We start from the raw sequence: 22,501 nt of genomic DNA on the forward strand, positions 1-22,501 counted from the left end.
ACAAGCGCTTCGTTGAGAGTTATAACTTAAAGAATATTCATATGGACTACATTTCCTAGGTTAACGGTGGCCTATGACGTAAAATATGTGCGTCGGTCTTTACAGTCTCCAAAAGGATCTTTAGAAGCTACATGATTAGCACAAGAAATTAAGGTATGTCTCTGATTTACAACAAATATCAAGCTATAAATTAAAGAATGGTGTTCTGTATACTAATGTAAAAGGAATGACTTGTCAAAATGATGACGAAAATTAAACATTCTGGGCAACATTAGCTTGTTTGTACACGCTATTCTAAGCTAGCTAATTTCACGTTTATGATAAGTTGCTAACATCAAGTCACATATTTTACCACCTTGCAACCATGTATCGTTCATTAGTGTTTTATACGATTTTAAACCGTAAAATTGCAAGGTTACTCGTGACACTTGTGTTGTTTGTGCATATGTCAAACACATGCTTTTGGTAAGCTCTTAGTATAAATGTCCTTTACGCCACTGGTTATTTCAACGGCATGTGATCAGGAGAAATAGATCAAAATAAGATCATGTCTCACACTGACATCACTGGCAGCAGTTGAGCCTCTTATCCATGCTGTAAACGTAATTATATACATGTAAACTAATAAAACAGATGCGTGGCGAGAGTTCTGAGAGATTTTAAAAAGACAATCTGTCTTTGTCTCTTCCACTGAAAATGTACCAAGGCGTGATCATAACATCAGTGTGCTAAACAGATGAAGAGTGATTGTTTTAATAAAATTCGGCACCCTTTTGTCTTTAAACTGGCCTTTTTTTGTTTTGTTGTTGTTTTGTTTTGTTTTTTCTTAATCGACATTCCAGCTTGTTTCGATGTTAATTTATAAATGTGTATCTCTGTATCTTGTGGTGTGAATGCAGAGCAGGTTTTGGTTTGACTTTTTTTTCCCCTTAAAGGTCATGATGATGCACATGAAGCTGCACAGTAGAGCATTGCAGCACCAATTCAAAGTGTGCTGAATCCTCCCGAAGGCCTTTTACAGTCAAAACAAGAGTTTTGATTTGGATTTCTAACAACTGAGAAACCAGTTTAGTATATTCTCGTATTTTTCACTCTTTATTTGCGTCAATTGTCCTTTGAGAGTCCTAGGTAGCTGTATAGTGGATGCCATGGCTGATATCCATTAGATTGTTGGTAACTTTGCCAAATCTGATTGAACTGAGTCTTGAACCTTTGATACAAGTTATCTGAAAGGTCAGATTTTTTGGGGTTGAAACATTTTTCATGATGCTCCTTTCTTTTTTGTTTTCTATGTAAAACTTTACAAAACAAAAAATAAAATACGCTTATCATGTTGAAAATGTTGAAGAAGAGGGTTTCGATTTGATCTGGCCGTATATCTTTTAGAGATCCTCTCTTCACTCCCACTTGCAAGTTCCCAGTAATTTTGACCAAATTGTTGTGGCCTTGTATGTAGCTACCTTAGAGCAAAACATGTTATATCATAGACTCTATCACCAGTTTAAAATGCATATTTAGATAATAGCGTTTTTATTTAGATAATGATTAGTGTCCACATTTTATAGTGAAATAGTTCTTAGGTCATGTAGTTATTCGTATTGCCTATAAGATGTGGTTTATGTTACTCCCATATTGATCTAGGCCACCGGTAATGTTGTACCTTTCTGATGGTTTTGTATAATTAAAATAAATAATTCTAATAAAAAAACCAACTCTTTGTCCCGTTTCTCTTGGTTTGTCCTTCATAGTCACCATGGTGATGAAGTCAGCAGTTGAGGATGATGATACTGGCTGGGGGCTGGGCATCCCGGAGAAGATGAAGAACAATGCCAACTGGGTTGATATCACTCAAGAGTTCAAGGGTGCCTGTAAAGGTAAAGGTTGTGTGTGTGTGTGTGTGTCTGTGTGTGTGACAGTCTTAACACATGCATTTTTTTATTTGCATCCTTCCTCCATCTCTGTTCTCATCCTTTTTATGCAGAGTTGAATCTTGGAGAGTTGCTTCATGACAAGCTGTGAGTATATAGAGACATATTTTTTTAACGATAGAATGTTTTTGTGTCCCAAAGTCAAAGTTCACAGCACTGACAAGATGAGGGTGTTTGTAGTGAAACACGTAATTCTGGTTAATTCTTTTGGATGAAGAATTCACATTTGAAGTTTAGCCATACTTATATTTGCCATTGGATCGATTAATCAATACTTTTTAGACATCAGAATTCGAGTCACTAAGCTTTCTGCTGTGGTACAGGTTTGGCCTGTTTGAGGCCATGTCAGCTATAGAGATGATGGATCCGAAGATGGATGCAGGAATGATTGGTAACCAGGTCAACAGGAAGGTGCTCAACTTTGAGCAAGCTATTAAGGTACTGCAACTAAGACACAAAGTCCGACTTTCTATATTTTTGATTCACACATCTGATTCCCTCGTCTACATTCGTTTGTTTTCTTGATTATAAAGCAGGACAATTGACCAAATAGTTTGAAGCAATTCGTTCAACTATGAAATGTTCGTTCCAGGAAGGTGCCATCAAGGTGAAAGACCTTAGTCTTCCTGAACTCGTTGGGATCATTGACACATGTTTCTGCTGTTTGGTGAGTTTTGGGTTGAGTTTTTCAGCTGGTCGTCAGGGCGACCCATCAAATACTATCTGAGCTGCCCTCGAATTTAAAAAGCTTGTTTTTTTACACTGTTTTAGCTGAATCTCCAATTTCCTTCCATACATTTAGTTTCATCTATAGGTAGTTTATGTGTTGTCTTTTCAACACTTCCAGAGGACCGTCCAATATTCCAGACTGTGTTCTTTTGATTCTGTGTCTCTTTGTCCAGATAACTTGGCTGGAGGGTCACTCCTTAGCCCAGACCGTGTTCACCTGCCTTTACGTCCATAACCCCGACCTGATTGAGGAGCCAGCTCTCAAAGCCTTTGCCCTGGGTATGCTGAAGGTGTGCGACATCGCACGAGAAAAAATCAACAAGGCGGCTGTTTTTGAAGAGGTGAGCAGTTTTCTACAGTCTGTCTGTGTGAGCCTGAAGTCCAGGAAAGGTTGCAGGACCAGCAGCAGCAAAACTGCTTGGTAAGGTTAAAAAAAAATCAGGGCTTGCCACTTTCTCATTAACAAAGCGGCAGTGCAGTGGAGCTCCACTGGAGCTGCTTGATGACAAGCAAGCCAGGCTGTGGCTGCTTCACAAGCTTCTCTTGGCAGCTTCCAGGTGTGAACTTGTGTACTGAATGTGATCAGGCTATTACTTATCAGGAAAACTGTCGCTTAATAAATCATGGTTTGAAAAAGAGATTGTTGAAAGATGCAGATTAGTGAAGTATTTCAGGAGCTGGAATCCACATCTTATATACCAAGGTGTCAAAATTTTAGTTACAGTTATTGAATAGTGATAGACTTGTGAAAGACACTCAGAGACGTGTTAAAATGTCTGAATGATTGTCTTTTCTTTTTTTTTTTTTTTTCTCCTGTAGGAGGATTTCCAAGCCATGACCTATGGTTTCAAGATGGCCAATAATGTCACAGACCTGCGGGTAACCGGTAGGAGTGCTGCGATTGTTGCATTGCAGTGTTATGTTTATTGTAGACGGCTGACGCGTCTGCCAATTAAAGCCATTGGTTCGAAAGAGCAAAGGCGGCTGTTGTCATTCCTCCCTCTGTGTCTTTCGTGTTCATCTTACCAGGTATGCTGAAAGATGTGGAGGATGAGTTACAGAGGAAAGTTAAGGTATATGCTGTATATCACTGCAGTTTCTCTGAGATGCCGATGATAGAAATTGTGTTCTGATACTCGGCGTTTTGGTTTTTTTTTTGTATTATCTCTTGCTTTTCAGAGCACACGCAGCCGACAGGGTGAGCAGAGAAACCCCGAAGTTGAGCTGGAAGTAAGTCTGACGATTCATTAAGTTTAAATGAATGAACATTTTCTTTATAAAAGGCCTTTTGTTTAGTAGCATTTATGATGATGAAAAGGAAGTCAAGTATGTGATAAAGTATGGGCTCTCTGGTCTTTATGCATCAGTCTAAGTATTCCCACATTTAAACCACAAATTTAACTCGAAGACCCCGCCCAAATGCTCCGTGTATTCCTGTTATATTTTCTATATTTTCTCCTCTATCAGAGCGTGGGACTCGGATAACCTTTAAAGATGCTACTCTGGAATTGACAGCTGTTTCGCAAGAGTAATGATAAAAAAAGAAAGGGGGGAAAAAAATAATAATCTGACCACAAACTGGACTTTTCTGGGTGGTCGAACCAAAAATAGAAATCCTTTGATCATTCTTTGTTCCTCATGAAAAGACCAGCTCAGGAATGCATGTATTAATAGCGCCGCAATGTTGTCCCGTGTTTTCTTCGTCCAGCATCAGCAGTGCCTGGCACTTTTCAACAGAATCAAGTTTACACGCCTTCTGCTGACTGCTCTGATTGCATTCACCAAGAAAGAGGTAATTTACAAACACAAGTCACTGGCTGCCGCACAGATTAAACATGGCGACTGTAAAAGATGTCTTTAAAGGTTTTTATACGCTGTGTCGCAGTATCATTAATCTCAAACTGAGTCTGCTTAAACCTTTAAAACTTGTTTCTGTGCAGTTTGCTACGTCCATGTGCTGCTCATCAGTGCAATGTGCAGACATTTGTGTGCAAATAAGCACTGTTTTTCTTTGTGTTGTTGCCCTTTTATTAGACCAGCTCGGTAGGTGAAGCCCAGAAGCTTGTGGCTCAGGCAGCTGACCTGCTGTCGCCTATTCATTCCAGTATTCAACACGGCATTCAGTCACAAAATGACACCACCAAAGGAGGTAAAGCCCACTGATACACACACTTTTGAACCATCGAGTCAGAGTCGTAGGGAAGAAAATGAAAAAAGTTATCAAATGATATCTAATTGAAAGAGAACAACGCATGCACTATATACATTCTGTGTTCCGCTCATTCACTTTAGTTATCACCGTGGCAACTTGGGTAGATGCAGTACAGCTCACATTAGATGTTCGTCCTCATGTAACCTTTTTTTTTCTTTTCTTTTTTTTTTAATGTCTCCCGTAAATACGGACAGACCACCCCATCATGATGGGATTTGAGCCCCTCGTCAACCAGAGACTGCTGCCGCCCACCTTTCCTCGCTACGCCAAGATCATTAAGAGGGAAGACATGGTGGCCTACTTCGGCAAGCTTATAGAACGCATCAAGACCGTGTGCGATGTGATCAACACCACAAATCTGCATGGAATACTGGTGAAGACCTTTCTGTAACTTTCTCCGTAATGCAAAAGCTACGTTCTGCTCACGTCTTCCAATGACTGTAGAGGATGATTCCATATCTCTGTTTGTCTGTAACTGTTTCTGAATGTCTACTGCTCCATACTGCATATAAACATGGCTTTTCGGGATATCGTCAACGATAAAGGCTTTCTGACGCTGACCTAAATGTTGTGCTTTTTACAAGGACTTCTTCTGTGAATTCAGCGAGCAGTCGCCCTGTGTGCTCTCCCGATCTCTTCTCCAGGTACATCTGAAGGCTCACTTTCACTGCTCTTACATTGTTGATAAAATTGTAGATGATTCTTTACGCTTTATGCTGCGATGTTAAAAAAGAAAAACAAGCGCAGCAATTAAAACTCGTCTTTTTGTTTTCCGTCACTTCAGACGACGTTCCTGATTGATAATAAGAAAGTGTTTGGCACCCATCTGATGCAGGACATGATCAAAGATGCACTAAGATACTTTGTCAGCCCACCTGTCCTCTCCTACAAGTAAGGCTGCCACAGATTTAATGATTAAGCAGCATTGTGGTAATCTTTGGTTGATTTGAGGTGTTTTATTAACCTTAACTGACCTGGACGTGATCACTTTAACCCTTTTTTTTTTTTTCCCCCTCCAGGTGTTGTCTGTTCAACAACCATCAGGCCAAAGACTATATTGACTCCTTTGTAACCCACTGCTCCAGGGTATGTTCCCTTTTATTGTTCACGTTCAGTGCACATAGAGATCACTTTGTCTTTTGGGTTACAAAGTCATACATTGAGTGCTCAGATTACTTTATGCCAACGTGTAACATAACGTGTTGGTTTTACAGTTCAAGTAATCCAAGGCTTGCCTCTTTCTAAAACAAACACTCCAGTCCTATTGGCATTTTAGCATTTCAGCCTTTTGCTTTTTGTTGCTACCAGAAACAAAAAAGAAAAGAAAGAAAGAGAGAAAAAGAAAATCCAGACTTGCTGGAAGTTCTCTAATTTTTATTTTTTTTTGTAATTTGTCGGTGAAAAGAACAAGAGAAATCAAACTGACATTCATATCATGCCTGTCAGTAGACAAAAAGCTCCACATCTATGACACCAGTGATTCCAGCAGTGCTACAGCCCTAAAATGACTGTCAACTCAGCTTAATCTGCCGCTCTGATAATCACTGAGCATTTTTCTGGTTTACGCGGTGAAAAAACTGCTACCGGCAACTGTAAAGTGGTCATCTTTCTTTAAGATTACAAACAAAATTCCTGTAGCGTTGAGCCCCACATGCTTGTTTTTAAACTGCAGTGGTTAATTAAATGCTGTAAAGGGGATGTTGCACGTGTCATTCCTGTTCTTAGCCTGCAGAGCATAAAACAAACTGTGTGCTGAGGTAAAGCTGCCGGTTTTTGTTCTGTAAGGAAATGTAATCTGACTTTAGAATCAAAGTGTGCAAATACTCGCAAATGAGTTTTTATACGTGGTGAGTACTTTTTAAAACTAATTACTTCCTAAGAGTAGAATTTTTCATCCTTTTTCTTCATGAAGAAATAGGCAGACGCTTATATCCAAAGCGACTTACACTGGTAGGCGGGTTGGAGTTTTAAAAGGGAGTTTTATGCACTGGGAACTGAGAATTAGCCTTAAAAGCTGTTACCGTTGAAATGAAATTGTGTGTTTATATATGTGCATGCAGCCTTTCTGCAGCCTCATCCAGATCCACGGACACAACCGAGCCCGACAGCGAGACAAGCTGGGACACATCCTTGAGGAGTTCGCTACACTGCAGGACGAGGTGAGCTTCCTTATATCTGTGGATGCGTCATTGGTTGTGGTAGAATTCTTAACGAGATCACCACAAATGGATCGGGGTGTTGTTTTTTTCTAGCTGGCAACAACTTAGCTGGTGATGGCACATACAGCGTCAGCAGGTAACACAGGTGAACTCTCTCAGTAGACAACATGGACAGCAGCTCACAGCCAACAGTTCAACATCTTGGGTGCGGAGACTCCACTCCTGAGTGGAATGTCGAGGATTACACCATCTGTTGTAAACGAGATCTGCAGTCCCTCCTCCTTTTTCTGTTACCTCTCTGTCTTTGTCTCTGTCTGCTCATATAGTCTGAAGTTACAGTTGTTCCGACAGGTCTTTACAAAACAAATGATATAGCCATCCCAAAGTCCCCACTGCATCTTCCTCAGGGCCCCAAGCTTGTCACCTTCTATACCAGCAATCTCACATTTTCCATGACAATCAATCCTTTCTCTCTATTTTGTTCCTGCTTTGCATCCGAGACATCTCCTCTTGAATTTGGGGATTTTTAGCAATACCCAGGCTTTGGAACTGTTGCTCCTACATGCTAACAAATCTACCATTGGCATTATTATGCATCCTAACAGATGTAAAAAAAGTGCCAGGATTACCAGCCGAAATCATCCCAGCTGCACAGCATCCAAACCCAGATCGATAAATGTTTCAAAAATCTTAGAACTTCATTCACTCATACAGAGGCCTGTTGTGAGTTTATCATTTGTGAACCATCTGCTGAAGTCGTTTTGTATGCTTTGCAGGCCGAGAAGGTGGATGCGGCATTGCACAGCTTACTGATGAAACTTGAGCCTCAGCGACAGCATCTCGCCTGCCTTGGCACTTGGATACTCTACCATAACCTTAGGATCATGATCCAGTATCTGTTGAGCGGGTTTGAACTGGAGCTTTACAGCATGCATGAATACTATTACATCTACTGGTAAGAGCCTATATGTTGTTCACGGCTGGTATTTGTTGCTAGCTCTTGCTGAAAGACACAAATTTACAGTTCGAGTAATATCAGCTCCCGTCTACAGCATTAATTTGTACACTCATCTGTGAATGAATGTATGGATTTCCCTGTAGGTACCTGTCAGAGTTCCTTTATGCATGGCTGATGTCCACTCTAAGCAGAGCTGACTCCTCTCAGATGGCGGAGGAGCGCATTCTAGAGGAGCAGCTGAAAGGACGCAGCAGCAAAAAGGCCAAGAAGAAAAAGAAAGGTGCTTTTCTTGGATTCTCGGATGTCAGTTTCTTTCCCATGTAGAGGTGCCTGAGTCTCTTGTAGGTGTAGCCTAAGTGCAGATGCTGATACTGTTTTGAATTGTTTTGCAGTTCGTCCTCTCAGCAAGGAGATTACAATGAGTCAGGCGTACCAGAATATGTGCGCTGGCATGTACAAGGTTGGTAAAAAACGAGTGACCCCCCCTCCCCCTCCATGTCTCCCCATTTTGACACACTGAGGCATAATTTGTCCTCTTATCTCTGTATCTCTTCTCAGACCATGGTAGCTTTGGATATGGATGGTAAGGTACGCAAGCCCCAGTTTGAGCTGGACAGCGAGCAAGTTCGCTATGAGCACCGCTTCGCCCCCTTCAACAGTGTGGTTACTCCCCCACCTGTGCATTACATCCAATTCAAGGTACTATTCTAGTGCGTAGCTGGGATTCGTGAAGTAAGGCCTCGTCTTCTGTCGTCTGCTTTTATTTTCTCTTCCTCCGTCCGCGCTGACTTTACTCCTGTTCTTGCCCTTTTGTAGGAGATGTCGGATCTGAAAAAGTACAATCCTCCCCCCGGCTCTGCAGACCTCTACATGGCAGCTAGTAAACACTTTCAACAGGCCAAGCTCATCCTAGAAAATGTGCCCAGCCCAGACCCTGAGGTCAGGAAGTTCAACTCTTTTACAATTGATGGATTATATTACAGCACAACAGTTTGATGTTTTGTAAATTCAAGATTCTCTTGTACGAATTTAGTTCCTGAATTCATTTTATTATGTCAGTCTGTGCCATGCTTTTGTAGATTAGTTTCATCGTAGCACATGCATTTAAACTAGGTATAATAATGGCCATCGTAACACAACTGACATCTTTAGAAAATCATGGAAGAGTTCATGGTAGATCGGTTTGTTCTTTTTTGTTGGCGTTGTTCATGACCATCAGTAACCAGTTATTGATTATTGGTAACAGGTTAACCGCATACTGAAAGTGGCCAAACCAAACATTGTAGTAATGAAGCTCCTTGCTGGAGGACACAAGAAGGAAACCAAGGTAACACCATCTGTTGAAACGGCTATATGCCCAGCACTGTAAGCTCTTCAGTGTTGTATGGAGTTTGCTGAAGTAAGCACCATTTTCTTTCCCTGCAGGTGCTCCCAGAGTTCGACTTCTCAGCTCACAAGTACTTCCCTGTCGTCAAGATCATTTGATTCGTCCCGGGTCCACAGGGATGACCGACCTCCCTCGCCTGAATGAAAGTGTGCCGTGGCCCTGGCCCTGACCCCGTCCGTGTCTGAACCGTGATGTGCGACGCTCCCAGCTGTTGTGATGCAAAGGAGTGTCTGATTCTTTACTTTATTTTCACCCGAACGAGATGTAACACGAGAAACCAGACCAGAGAACTCCCAACTTGGACCTAAATAAGTAACAATATCCACATATGCACCTGTGAAAGTTTGTGAAAGGCAAGCCAAGGTGCAGTGTTGCTAAGAAATGGCAGCAGTGGATGCTGACTCCAGGACAGTCGTGTGCAGGCTTGAAAAGAATGCTGTAATGATAATGGGTGCATATCATTAAATCCTATGAAACCTTTCTATATCTGCTGTGTCTTAAAAAGACTGCGGTATGTTGTTATACCTTGAAATAACACTCGTGAGCAGTGGATGGCGTCACTGTTAGACAATGACGGAGCGAGATGCAGAGATTGAAAGCCACAGCCGTTGCACATTGCAAGAGCATATTTAGCATATTTTTTTGTCACTTATTTAATCCCCTTGAGGGATTGTTTTTTTTTTTTTTTTTAATTTATAACCATAAGTGAAAAGAAATCACAGATCTGTGTTGTAGATGAGTGGAATTTAAACGTTTCAGAAAGTGGTGTAGTTTTCAGGTTGTAAAGTGTGAACTGTTCTGTTGGTTGGACTCACTTTTTATCTTTGGAATATCTCTTATTTTTTACACCCATTCAGTCTTGGCTCATTTTCTGAGAGGAACATTGAAAAGAAACCGAGAGCGAACGTTTGAATCGGTACTGAATGCGATCCCCTCCATGATGACGGACCTCCTCACCTTCTCAGTTTTATCTTTACGTATTAAGATACTACTCTCGGGTTCCAATGTGGTTCAACATGAATAGTGAGCAAGGCAGGAAATGTTATATAGTCCAATGCCTACCCTTGGCCCTTCCCCTCCATTCCACAGAGGTAAGATGCCCCACATTGTTTTGGTACTGGGATGCAGTGGTCTTCTTGTAATTTTGGATGAGTAGATGACCCCTACTCCTTGATCTCCAAATGAAAGGGGGCACCTGCCACAACTCGAAGAATTGAAATGCAGAATGCAGGGCCACAATAACATAAGCATGTTGCAGGAGTAGTGATATTTTTTCTCATACCAAAAAGGTGTTGGAGGCATTCTGGCATTTTTTTTGTGTTCAATTGGCACACATTAATAAAGTGACATGCCGGGTTTGGTTCTGTATGTCTGCCTGTGATGCCGCTTTGTTCTGTGACATGACAACATCGCCAGCATGACATCATGCGCACCTTCCAAAGTGAGAGCACAACCTGCATTTGAAATTTCGTTATGGAAATGAAACCTTCAGATATTCATGAGAAAAGCAAAACATGGACTCTGGGCAGCCAAATCTCTTTATTTGGAGAAGTGAATGTAAGACAGGTAAACGAATAGTTTGATAGCTCGTAGTCAAACATGCACTTTAGCATAATTTGCTTGAGTGAAATTTATGTTAATTATTCACTTTAAATTGCAGTGTTGCTAACAGCCACTGGGCTTTTAATCTTTTCAGTTTCACTCTAGAATAAATAGCTTTAATATAAGAAAATCGGGCGGGTTTTCATTAGACCCGGTGTGTATTAGTCACTATTTATGCCGCATGGTTTCATCAATCCACTTCCTGTAGTAACAGACATCCAGCATTACAATGGGATTTACACATTTATCTGCAGGTTCGCTCACAAGGATTCCATGTAAGAGGTCGTTGTACTCCACAGCTGAGCCTGCGTCGCCCTAAAAAGACAGAGATAAGAAGTGCGGTTGCTTTATGTGTGATCAACTAAAGACGAGACTGATAATGGAACTATAAACTAAAGGAGTTTGCTTACAAAGCAGGCCTCCACGGCAGGCTTGAAGGCGCACATGGTGGTGGAGTCATCACTGTGGTACTTAACATCAGGTTTGTCATTCTCACCACATGCATACATTTCTGTGCTGGCACACCTCACACTTGTTTCAGGCTTCCCCCCTGGGGATTGAAAGGTCAGAAATGTGACTTTTATTTCCAAAGAACTGAACTTCTACGTCGTGGTTGTTTATCACCGTCATACCTGCTTTCTTCGGCCCCATTCCTCCAATCTCAATGTTCTGTCCCTGCTCTGTCTTGTGCACTCAAGTGAAGGGAGCTTGATGGTGGGAAGTTTAGCAGACACATCCTCATTCAGTTTTATGAGCATAATGTCATGGGGATTGCCCTCTTCGTCTTTAAAGGTAAACTGCTGATCGGGTTTGATTTGTTGTTGGAGTTTTTTGGACGATCCTTTCAAGAAAGACTTGGCTTTTGTAAAAAATGACACATCATTGTTTAAGCCCAGTGTCACCTTGACAAGCCTGCCACAAAAAAATAAAGAAGAAGAAAAGAATGTCTTGTGACATAATGTGGGGAATGCAGTCCAAAAATAATGTTAAATTTTCTGTATTTTTCTTTAAATGGTACCAACAGTTTGCCCATAACATAACCAACTATTATCCATCACTTCCCAATGGCGAAGTCAGAGTGAATCGATGTCTGTCCATCGAACAATCGATGGAAAGTTAGAAGTTTCTTACTGTTCTGCACAGTGAGAGGCAGTGATGACCCAGCGGGTGTTAAGCAGAGCGCCTCCACAGGACTTCCCCTTCTGGATAGATTCTATCTGGACATGGTACTGCCTGTCCGTGTCACAAGTCTTACTCCCAGTTATCCTTTTCTCAATGCCACCCAGTGCGGCACCTGGCGTGCAAAAGAGGAGTCAGACACCGTTCAGTATTAGACATCTGGGTTCAGTATTAGACATCTGGGTTCAGTATTAGAAATGACTTGAGCTGATATGGGTCCAAAACATCATAAAGCAGGTGGCTGCTTTATGATGTGAATATCTGGATTCTGAGTGGCTTTGAATTTACAGTATTTCACTGAGCCTTTTCTATCACAGCTCCATTAAAACACCTGCTAAAAATTCTCACCCAAATGAAACACCTGAATATAGTTGGAGACAAAAAAAAAAAAAGACAACTTACCTGCAAGCAACAAAACGAGGGCAAAGCAAAGCTTCATCGTGGTTCCTCTGGATGTGGATCCCTTCAGGTGATTGACTGCCCGATGCCTCTTCTTTTTATGATGAGTGCTAGAGGTTGAAGGATTCTTTTTATTGGCTGGCCCCTCCCTGCAACATTAGTATCCTCCCCAAAGCTTGCTTATCTTGTTGTTTCATACACCTATTATGGGAGTCAGATGAACTGTTAGGGTGGGACTAGATGGTGGATCGGGGCGGCTGGAAGGGAAAAGGAAATACTGTTCTCTACACCAGTGTCATGCCCACTCTTTTGAATTTGAGGAGCCAGATCAGAGCAGTTATATTAACAGGCATATTCACGCTCGACAAAAAGCCCTTTTTCTACTCAGTGTCTTCAGCAACCGCAAAATCTGCAGCCACAAATGAGACATTCGTTCGTTTCATTTCAGACTTTGTGCAGCTTCCTGTCAATTAGTGTCTCAGACTATGTTTTGTTTTTAGTCATTTGTATCATTTGCTAACATTGGACATTAATTTTGTAGTGTTCTGAAGTCCTTTTTGCATTTTACATCAAACACCTGACTTGTATTACATCTATAGAGGACTGTGTGTGTTTTTTTTTTTCACAATTGCAATTCTAAAAGTTTCTTAATGCTGCTTTCCTGATGTTTTCCTTTACTGCAGCACGGAAAAGGACAATGTTTGACTTAATCTCAAAAAAGCATGGGCAGAGCTTGTGGAATAAAACCTGCTCTGCAGGTTCTGTGTGATTCTGTTAGACCAACAGTTAAATATCAAGTCCACTCAGCACTGGTCTACATTTGGAGGGTCAGTTTGTAACCTTTAGAAAGATATTTCAGGATGTCAGAAGCCACAAAGCTTCCTGGTGTCAATCACCTGTTAGTGTGGAGTGTAGGGCGCAGCCAACAAGGCTTTCCAAATAATGAAAGTTTAAAACCTATCACTCATTTTTATATTCCAAAGTAAATTACTATGTAACACTTAATGCCAAACTTTCCAACTGCTCATTGTTCCAGGGTAAAAACTGAGATGAAGAGTTAAACCAACAATACATTTTAAAAAGAAAAGTTCTTTGAAGACGAGATGACTGTAGTTATTTAAATATTACGTCCTATCGACAATCCCACAGATATTCATACAAATTTTTCACAACTAAATACGACCGTTCTCGATATAACATCTTATTTGACTGCACATCGTTTCTTATTTGCCTATAGATTAGAACATATCTTGGTCAAGATGTGCAACATGTGTTCTTTGAAAAGGCTTTTGGAAGTTTGTTTTAAAATAATATTCCTGATGGCTACATTTTCTCATTTCAGCGCTTATGACACAACTTTGTAGCTTCCCCATCACAGCCGTTACTGAAATAACCTGAAAAGAGGCTTTATATCTCGATCAATCCTGTACATAATGTACAGACTGTCATCGTCAAGGCTCAGCAAGCTATTTTCTCCCGTTTTGTTCATCAAACCCATCATCAGTTAAGACTACATTGGAAGAACGGACACACACGCAACAATGTTATTAAAAACTTTTTATTTCTCCATCATCAATAAAGGCTATGATTATTTAAATCTCTTAGCTCACAATTATAAGAGGACACAACATCCCGACAAATCAACAAGACACTCATCCATTTTATAAAAATCATAAAACATCTGCTCAACACGTACACAAAGTTGGGGTCCAAAAAGGGGACATTTCACACCAACACGGGGACAGCTGCTGCGGGACTGATGTTCAAAAGAAAGCTAATGCTGATTATCAGAGAAGGGTTTTCCCCTTCGCTTGTAGGTGCGGCGAAACATTGGGGGAGCGCCACTATGATTCAGTGTCTGAACGGACACAGAAAAATGAAAATATAAATATGAAAATAAGTTCATTTCTTATGGATCGAAACGGAAAAAACAAACAAACTGCTAAACGAACAGCGTGCAGACTCCAAAAATCATGAAAAAGAAGTATTTTACACAGAAAATGTTTAACTGACATGATGAAAAGTTTGATAATCCTTGCGTGCGTGCGTATTATTTCATTTCAAACATCGTATAGTTCTCTTTTTTTGTGGTTCAACACTCAACTTCTGCGTAATATTTGCGTCTGCTTTTGCACTGAAGCTAATATAGACCGTAAGGACTTTAAACCAAGCGTTTCTGTGGCCGCAGCTTCGTATCAAAAGTGAAAAAGTGTAGGCTTTTGCGCATGTCTTCACAAAACTAAAAAGCTACAAACGACACCTCTGGATTCGGACTTTTACAGAGGGCCAAACTTTAACCTTAGTGTTAAACGGAGGGCCTCAAAATGTTTGACACGAAATCAACTATCCTCTTTCAATTCTCTCCTGAAACAGCCAATGGCAACGCAACCATAAACTACAGCACGGAAAGCTTTCAGATAAGAAAATAACGACATCAAAAGTTAGATAACTTCCCACTACTAGATTATAAAGTCTCAGAAGGGACTATTGAGGATAATCAAAGCGTTATGGAAATTGAATTCTGGGTAACAGAAGGAACCCTATCCCCCTGTGAAATAAAACACATGACCTGTCTTGTATAAAACACAAGGCAACAAATGATCCCCCTACAACGTTTAACAAACTTTTAGTTACTTCTGATGCCTAAGCTTACTGTAAAATCAATTTGCACTCATCCAACCATTCCCAGTTCAGTGCAGCGTTACATGGAACACACGTACATCTAAGAAGTCCTACTAAATAATTCACATCTACTGGCTTGAAGAGGCAACAAAGCACTACGCACTGATCCCGCTTTGTGGACACGTCCTTCACTATGTTACAGCAATTCTCAGAACTCCCACATTCTCAGCCACATTTGATTCAGCAGACCAGACACAGCATGTACAAATCAGAAACGGAATCAATAAGGCATTCAACAAAACGTCAATTTCAAAGATGCGATCCGAGCTTTTCCCCAGCAGTTCCTTTTCGTTATAAAACATTTTTCCTGCTTGACTTATATTCGGTGTGGAAAGCTGCTGGAACTCCCACCTCGTGACACTTTGGGATATGAGACAACAGCTTCGGAAGATACGCCAGAACATTTCAGCAGTGTCACCTCAGAAATGATTAGTCGTGGTCCAGAAATGTCACAGTAATAGTAACAATAATCAAATATGTCACCATTTATAAGGAACGTCTGTCTATTGGTTCTGTGGAGTGTCAATAACTCTGCCAGCTTTTATGGCTACATGGAATAATAATAGTCAGTGGAATTCAACCATCGTCGTTTTCTGCAGCCATGTAAACTCCCATTTGACAGATATTTGAAAGATATATTTCAATTACTGACAAAAAGACACTTCTAAGAGAGAATTTGTTGAGGAGATACTTTGTTGGATCACAATGGTGGACTGTGCTGCAGAGCCCTCTGCTGGCAGAGTTCTGGACCTGGAATCACTGATATCTTACACTCTTGTGACAGCATTTCACACCCTGTAACCCTACCAGGCTCTGCACATAGCTCAGCTCACAGCTGTTATCGAGTGACCATAACACATGTCAGCACATCGTCAAAATCAGAAGATTTTGATCAGGCATGCTGAGGTGCTCTATTTTTTTGTAGCCGAATGGTGTCAAGTCTTCAGATGTCTTCCGTCGTGTTTGGCATTCTCTAAGAGAACTGAATAGCCAGTGAGAAAGTTAGAAAATGACAAACGAAAGACACTCCGGAGAGAGAATTAAAAGATCAAATCGTCTTTCGCGAGGAAATGTCCATCGGAGACGGTGCGTTTACTTGGCTGCTGAACGGAGCTTTGGTGCACAACAGGTCCAGATCTCTGATGTGATGCGCAGGGTCCTTAATGAAATCCAGCCCTGCAACAAGATTGGTTTCTGTCAATAAAACATTCTGAACATCTGACGGGAACAGCTGCTGCAGATATAAGGGCCTGCTTTCTTAATTTCTTAATATAGAATATATATAGAATGAGCAATGTCTGATCTTTCAGAACAACTCAAGATCTCATTGAACTCTTCTGAACTGAAATCTGCCCGAACCTGATCACAGCGTGACAACGTGTGACATCAGTGTGAAAATTCACTTAGGAATAAGAAAGTAATTAAAAAGACATTTGGAAAGAATATTTGAGAGTATACCTTAAATCTGAGCAAGTGCAGCTTGTTTGTCTGCTTCAAACTCTCCTTCATTGTCATCATCCCCGTTATAGTCAGCCAACTCCTCCTCCATATCCTTGTCTATAAAAGGATATAATGAGTTGATCAACATAAGGCAGGTGTTTATCCCTTAATTAGACAGTGTTATTTCTTCATAATTCTAAGTAAATAACCGTATCTCACACAAACTCTACAGCAAATATGAATTGTTTCATCATTTTTTCCCCCCAGTTTCATCTGATATAAAACACACGTACCTATATTTTCAGCCTGTTTGTTTTTCTGCTGTTTCTCCAAATCAACTCCACCCACTATTTGCTCATCTGCTTCGTACTCCTCTGGTTCCTCCACCTTCTGGTCAATGGGAGGCTCATCTACCTTCCCTTGGCCAATAAGTATGCCCTCCATCCCAGGGTCAGCCTCTGAAAGAACAATCAGCTGTTCAGTTTTCATAAAGATCGCACAAAAACTTAAGAAGTTAAGAAGTTAAGAGTTCCTGATTTAGTTTTGAAAACACAATGTCACATTGTTTAGCCGGTCTTTGTTTCGTTTCACTGTTGTACAGACCGACGCTGTAGCTGCACATCTTAAATGTCAGTAAAAACATTAAAAAAATTAACAAATCAACTGTAATGTCAGCCAACAGTTAAGGCATGACATCCAGGTCAGTTTTACCCTGGGTGGACCTGGCAGTGAGGGGGAAAAGCAAGCTTAAGCTACTCTAAAATGATTCTTAACCCCTCCTTTTCTATCCCATGCAGAACCTGTTTAGTAGAAAAGCACAATTAATTCACCTTCTGTCTGAGTGCCATCCTCATTGGTGTCCATCACCTCGATCTCATTGTCCACAGTCAGATTATTCTTGTAGGGTTTGCTGGTCTCTTCCTCAACCTCATCTGTTTTGATAGCTTCCTCTTCTGTTTCCAATACGTCTTGCTTCGCTGTAGCAGCAGAGGGAACAAACTGGGGCTCTTCTTCAGAGAGATCCTTTACTGGAGGCTTCTCAACTGAGAAATCAGGACCTGGAAAAACAACCAGGCAGCATATAAATGCTAAGTGAGGTTGCATAAATGATCGCACACGAGACTTTGCCTGCATGCGTTTTGATTCATATTTCAGTAAAGTTGTCTACGAACCAAAACATTTATGTTTTTCTTCTACCTTTGTCCATGATGTCGTTGGTCAGCAGTTCAGATGTGTCATTTCCTTGGAGCTGAGAGAGGCTCGGTGTGTGGCTTACAACAGTTGCTGCTCCATCTTGACCAGTCTTGACTGTTCCGTCTTCTTTTACTGTGTCAGCCCCTGTTTTTCCCTGCTTTGGGGTCAAGTATCACACACCATGTTGAATTAAACCACAACAGAAGAAAGAAAACAGATTAGGCAGGAAGAATCAGACGATATTAACGACAAAAATCCCTGCACATCTTCCAACAGTGTGCGATTGGATGAGGTGCCTCTCAGCTAAGGACAACCAACTGACAAAGGATTAAAAGAAGGCTGGAGCTCGCTGATTCTAATGCAGTTCATTAGTGAGAATCAGAAGCTCTCGTCTAGTAGAAAAGGTGAGACTTTCTAACTAATGCGGTGCTAGCCAATGGCAATGCAATTTCCACACATGCAGTAAACAGTCAGCTAAGGTTAAGCTTAAACAGACCTTCAAAAAGAGCTATATCACTTGTGTCAGCAGGGCTGTGTTAACAAGTCCCCAGTTTGTCTTGCTGAGGATGTATTGTGAGAAACAGTTTCCACGCACAAATGGATGATAATCAAACTGGATTTACACTCTACAACCAAAACTCATTTCTTTACTAACTTACGACTCTGCCCTTCTGCCCTGATCTTAGAAAAACTCATGGCATCCCATCAGAACCTATCCCATGCAACGTGCTGTACTGTCAGACAGGAAAGCGCACACACCTGTGAAGAGACACCTGGGGGTGATATGAGCTTCTCCATCTTCTTCTGAACTTCGCGTTTAGCAGCGGCCACTCTCTCTTCACACAGCTCCTTCTGGGAAAGCACCTGGGAGTTACAGTGGGTCCTAAACAGGTGCACAAACACACACATTTACGTTAACCTGGCCTGCAGCGAAATACTGTGGCAATAGCAGGTGACACAAAAACTTGAGAGACAGGTTAATCGTGGCTTGTGTTAATTATCTATATCATAAGAGCTGTCGCTCGTGTAACTGAAGCTTCTTTGCTTTCAAACATACGCAAATATAAATGTATTAAGAAGGGTTTTCCTTACATGTCATAAGTGAGTTTGTTGTTTAGGGTGTTGATGTTGCCTTGGCAACTCTGGAGCTCCTTCTGAAGTTTCCCCAAGTCATCATTCAGCTGATTCAGCTGACCTGCAGCAAACACACACAAAGACAAAAAAAACAAAAAAAAAATGAAGAGACTTAAGAACAAGTACTTCCTTTTTCTACAGAGTTGTGCAGCACCGTTTTTTTTAAGAAATAGCTGTTCAATGTAAAGCGTTACCTTTGAGTTCCTGTACAGTTTTAGTGCTGGATGAAATGTTTTGCTGCAGTGTGGCCTACAGCAAAAACAAAAAGCAGGAAATATCAATATGAACAGCTTGTATTAAATATTCCCTCTACGATATGGGTTTAATGTGAGCCACAACTGAGCGGAAAGCCTAAATTCCCCGGTGTTTTACAGCTGAGGAGCAACAGTTTAATAAACAACTTCAACCCACTGGCTGCATCTTTTATAGCAATTTAAACTTTGAGTGGTGGTCACCTTCTCTTGGCTGCAGGTGTTCTGGGCTCCCTCCAGCTGTCTCTTGTAAAAGCTTTCTATATGACTGATTTGCTCCTTTTGTCTCTGGATCTCCCCCTGGAACTCACTCTTCTTAATCTCCGCTGCTCCTCGCTCAGCTACTCCCCGTCGCACCTGGCCCTCCAGCTCATATAGCTTGGTCTGTGTCACAGAGACAGAAATGATGGGGTTCAGATGGGCTCAAGACCACTGATCCATGTTCTACTCATGATATCTAAACAGAAGAGGACACGAGTGATTATAACCACACCCATGGCACTAGAAAATAAAAAAAAATAAATAAAAAACCTGGTTATCAACAAACTGGCACAGTGAGCACGCTGCTTATCTTTTGGGAATTTCTTCTTCGTGTCACTTATCCCACTGACCGTGAGAAAATATCGCCGATGGTTACACAATTGTTTCTACGAAACAGTTTCCCAAATGTTTTATGAGCTCTTAAGTTGTTCCTGCTCTGCAAATCAAGGAGAGTGCAGTTTATCCGTATGGCACCACGCAGACATGAGGAAATTCAAAGTTCTTCACAGAGGCATACAGATTTAAATATATTAAAATAAACACATTAAAAAAAAATCAACTGCAATAAAAAGGCAAAACAAGCAAATAAATAACCAAAGACTAAACAGACAATAATATCAGACGCAAACAGATAAAGCCAGAGTAATCTGAATGAGTTTAGTTTCAGGCACCGAAGGAGCTTGTCTCACAGGTGCAGCCCACAGAAACTAAAAGTTGGGTCACCAGCTCACTTGATTTTAATCCTGGGAGAACAGAGTAAACCTGTCCTGGGTGGCCTGAAAGGGGTTTCCTTACATGGACTCATTTAGGTCGTAAACTGTAGTGCTTATTAGTGAGTAATACGATTGTAAAAATCTATACCTTGTGATCGATGCGGACTTATTTAAGGACTGGTGTCATGTGGTGCGCTTTCTCAGCAGCGGCATTCTGGGTAAGCTGCAGTTTCTCCGACTGATTCTTGGCTGTGAACTGTGAAGACACCGCTACAATGCACGTTGATTCAAGCTGACACAGCTGTGTCACCTTTAAGGACAGTTGAGACTGTGATAGCTGTGTTGTTGCTGTGGGGTTCAGTGGGGGTTTTTTTTGTTTTTAATTTACTGAGGCAACTCATCTTTCACAATATGCTATGCTGCACTGAGTTTGACTGGCATTCGGTAACTGGTTTGTCTCTTTATTCGTAAATGTATAGACAAATGCATTTGTAAATATTCTGCCTTTGTTATACAGCAGGCATGTGCTCTGAAAGGTTATCTATTCAACCTGCATGGCTTAGGCTTTCTGCAATTGTTGTGCTTGAATACAAGTTGTCGTCAAACTAGATTTCTCCACAAAATGAGCTTACCTGTAGCTCCAGGTTGCGGGAGCTGGAGACCCAGTAGTTAAAGCCCAGGACCAAAATACAGGCGATGAGAGCCGCAATCATCAGAGGGGGGGATCTTCCTCCACGACGCCCGTTACCCAGCGCACCCATCGCCGTCTACAGACTGGACACACAAAAGCCACAGCAATAATCTGTATCCTGGCCGTTAACTCTGCGACTAAATGTTTCAAACAAATCTCTTTTATTTGCTTGTTGAAGAGAACGGTGTAAAAGAAATTTGTGGACGTCACTTCACGTAAAAAAGCCAACTGTCAGGCCTGCTTCTGCATGTCACAGGCCGAGTTTACACCATTAATGTAAGCAAGAACCGCAAAAACAACACAGGAAACACCATCTAACCATAAGGAAATGATAGTACTATTGCAGCACATCTGGCCGTTTAAGGCAAAGAGCTTTACAAAGTCACACAGGCAAAGATTCAGGTCAACAGAAAGCAGAAGAGCTGTTTGTTACGAAAAGTGTTGATTTCATTCAAATGTATGGGGAAAGAGTGCAAGTTAGCAGGATATTTCCAGAAATCCATAGACGATCAAATGCAACACCTGAAACCTTTCCACAATCTGTTAAATTCACTTCACAGGTGCAACATCCTATCGTCTGGTCATGGCACTGCATACTGTCCGTGTAAACAACCCGCATAACTTATCACATGGGTTTAATTTTCATATATGCAAATGATAAAATGAAGGCGCAAAGCACCGTGTAAGAAAGATGGACGCCTACTGTCATACGGCACGCCCGTTTTATGGTACGCCCATATAACTGAACGCCGAACACCACATGAAACTTATTATTGCTAAAATGAAAAATCAAACATTTATCTGGGTCGGGAAAAGAGACACGAATATGAAAGCAAATCTTCCCTACTCGTCGCTCAGCAGCAGTAACAGCAAAAAGCTAAGAAGCCTCCACCCAAATGACAAAAACAACCAACTGGATGCGAAAACCTTCTTCTTCTTCTTCTAGAAAGCAATGACAGCGCAGGTCTGGAGCTTGTTTATACCATTAAAGATTAAACGTACATTGAACAGCCAGAACAAATGCATCCTCCTCCTCTGTTAGCTTAAATCAGGTCTGGACAAAGATCGACTATCACAGCGTTGTGGTAGTCGATACGATAACATGATTACTATGTTCGAAAATTAAACAGATAAACTATCAAATGTTTGACTGTCAGGGCATCAAATAGTTAGTCTGGGCTAAGAATAACCTTTATTATTTCATTACGTGTGCAATCAGCGTATCTTTTCTCCACTGCAAGCTAAGATTAGCATCGTTAGCAACGCAGCTTGTCCCCAGCTGGCATTAGCTTTAGCCGACGTTAGCTTAGCAGCAAAACCATGTACTTACCCGCTATATTGGTCAGAAATCAGAATTGAATACTTAGTCCAGTAATCTGAGAGATACTTGGTGATATATTTGACAACCAGTACACGTTTCTCTTACATTTAGCAATGCTTTCTAGCTAGCTCGTACTCATTACTGCCATACAAATAGGCAGGTCTCCTGAAGCGCTTGTGTGGGACTGAGACAGTCGAGTGATGCCTCTGATTGCTGCACGAAAATTTTCCGTTGAAGTGTCACGTTACAATTAAAATATAA

The 22,501-nt window shown here is 41.2% G+C and overlaps 3 protein-coding genes across 5 annotated transcripts; 1 reads left to right on the forward strand and 2 right to left on the reverse strand.

Annotated features, from left to right (window-relative positions):
* Nucleotides 1-23: 23 nt before the first annotated feature.
* naa35 (N-alpha-acetyltransferase 35, NatC auxiliary subunit) lies at nucleotides 24-9,854 on the forward strand. Of its 2 annotated transcripts, none has more exons than XM_072387815.1 (23): nucleotides 24-153; nucleotides 1,749-1,874; nucleotides 1,982-2,015; nucleotides 2,252-2,366; nucleotides 2,521-2,595; nucleotides 2,831-2,998; nucleotides 3,477-3,543; nucleotides 3,687-3,730; nucleotides 3,837-3,887; nucleotides 4,366-4,449; nucleotides 4,692-4,806; nucleotides 5,064-5,242; nucleotides 5,454-5,513; nucleotides 5,654-5,760; nucleotides 5,889-5,955; nucleotides 6,930-7,028; nucleotides 7,805-7,983; nucleotides 8,130-8,266; nucleotides 8,379-8,446; nucleotides 8,545-8,685; nucleotides 8,803-8,925; nucleotides 9,233-9,313; nucleotides 9,412-9,854. In XM_072387815.1, exons 2-23 carry the CDS (start codon nucleotides 1,754-1,756, stop codon nucleotides 9,469-9,471), a joined length of 2,175 nt encoding a protein of 724 aa, XP_072243916.1. In that variant the 5' UTR covers nucleotides 24-153; nucleotides 1,749-1,753; the 3' UTR covers nucleotides 9,472-9,854. The 2 variants fall into 2 exon arrangements, with proteins under 2 accessions (XP_072243916.1, XP_072243917.1); XM_072387816.1 differs by lacking the exon at nucleotides 24-153 and adding an exon at nucleotides 1,122-1,233.
* A 1,200-nt stretch (nucleotides 9,855-11,054) lies between these two features.
* Nucleotides 11,055-12,661, reverse strand: LOC140309135 (chymase-like). Its single transcript, XM_072386963.1, has 5 exons — nucleotides 12,557-12,661; nucleotides 12,107-12,269; nucleotides 11,608-11,887; nucleotides 11,386-11,525; nucleotides 11,055-11,290 (listed from the first exon to the last, which is right to left on the reverse strand). Exons 1-4 carry the CDS (start codon nucleotides 12,591-12,593, stop codon nucleotides 11,502-11,504), a joined length of 504 nt encoding a protein of 167 aa, XP_072243064.1. The 5' UTR covers nucleotides 12,594-12,661; the 3' UTR covers nucleotides 11,055-11,290; nucleotides 11,386-11,501.
* Nucleotides 12,662-14,095: 1,434 nt separating this feature from the next.
* On the reverse strand, nucleotides 14,096-22,432 carry LOC140309815 (protein GOLM2-like). Of its 2 annotated transcripts, none has more exons than XM_072387828.1 (11): nucleotides 22,250-22,432; nucleotides 20,861-21,002; nucleotides 19,459-19,638; nucleotides 19,198-19,252; nucleotides 18,962-19,064; nucleotides 18,629-18,752; nucleotides 17,873-18,023; nucleotides 17,506-17,733; nucleotides 16,969-17,133; nucleotides 16,694-16,792; nucleotides 14,096-16,411 (listed from the first exon to the last, which is right to left on the reverse strand). In XM_072387828.1, exons 2-10 carry the CDS (start codon nucleotides 20,987-20,989, stop codon nucleotides 16,695-16,697), a joined length of 1,233 nt encoding a protein of 410 aa, XP_072243929.1. In that variant the 5' UTR covers nucleotides 20,990-21,002; nucleotides 22,250-22,432; the 3' UTR covers nucleotides 14,096-16,411; nucleotide 16,694. The 2 variants fall into 2 exon arrangements, with proteins under 2 accessions (XP_072243929.1, XP_072243928.1); XM_072387827.1 differs by having other exon boundaries at nucleotides 17,873-18,026.
* Between the last annotated feature and the right edge of the window lie 69 nt (nucleotides 22,433-22,501).

This window comes from Leuresthes tenuis, unplaced genomic scaffold, assembly GCF_036924035.1.
Source record: "Leuresthes tenuis unplaced genomic scaffold, fLeuTen1.0.hap1 SCAF_6, whole genome shotgun sequence".
Lineage (NCBI taxonomy): Eukaryota > Metazoa > Chordata > Actinopteri > Atheriniformes > Atherinopsidae > Leuresthes > Leuresthes tenuis.

Coding starts and splice junctions, on each gene's coding strand:
- LOC140309135 (XM_072386963.1), bottom strand. CDS start 12,593: ATGAAGCTTTGCTTTGCCCTCGTTTTGTTGCTTGCAG. Junction 12,270..12,556: donor CCTCGTTTTGTTGCTTGCAG/GTAAGTTGTCTT, acceptor TTTGCACGCCAG/GTGCCGCACTGGGTGGCATT. Junction 11,888..12,106: donor GCCTCTCACTGTGCAGAACA/GTAAGAAACTTC, acceptor TTTTTGTGGCAG/GCTTGTCAAGGTGACACTGG.
- LOC140309815 (XM_072387827.1), bottom strand. CDS start 20,989: ATGGGTGCGCTGGGTAACGGGCGTCGTGGAGGAAGATCCCCCCCTCTG. Junction 17,734..17,872: donor CAACGACATCATGGACAAAG/GTAGAAGAAAAA, acceptor TTGTTTTTCCAG/GTCCTGATTTCTCAGTTGAG. Junction 16,793..16,968: donor CAAACAGGCTGAAAATATAG/GTACGTGTGTTT, acceptor ATCCTTTTATAG/ACAAGGATATGGAGGAGGAG.
- naa35 (XM_072387815.1), top strand. CDS start 1,754: ATGGTGATGAAGTCAGCAGTTGAGGATGATGATACTGGCTGGGGGCTG. Junction 2,596..2,830: donor ACACATGTTTCTGCTGTTTG/GTGAGTTTTGGG, acceptor CTCTTTGTCCAG/ATAACTTGGCTGGAGGGTCA. Junction 5,956..6,929: donor TTGTAACCCACTGCTCCAGG/GTATGTTCCCTT, acceptor ATGTGCATGCAG/CCTTTCTGCAGCCTCATCCA.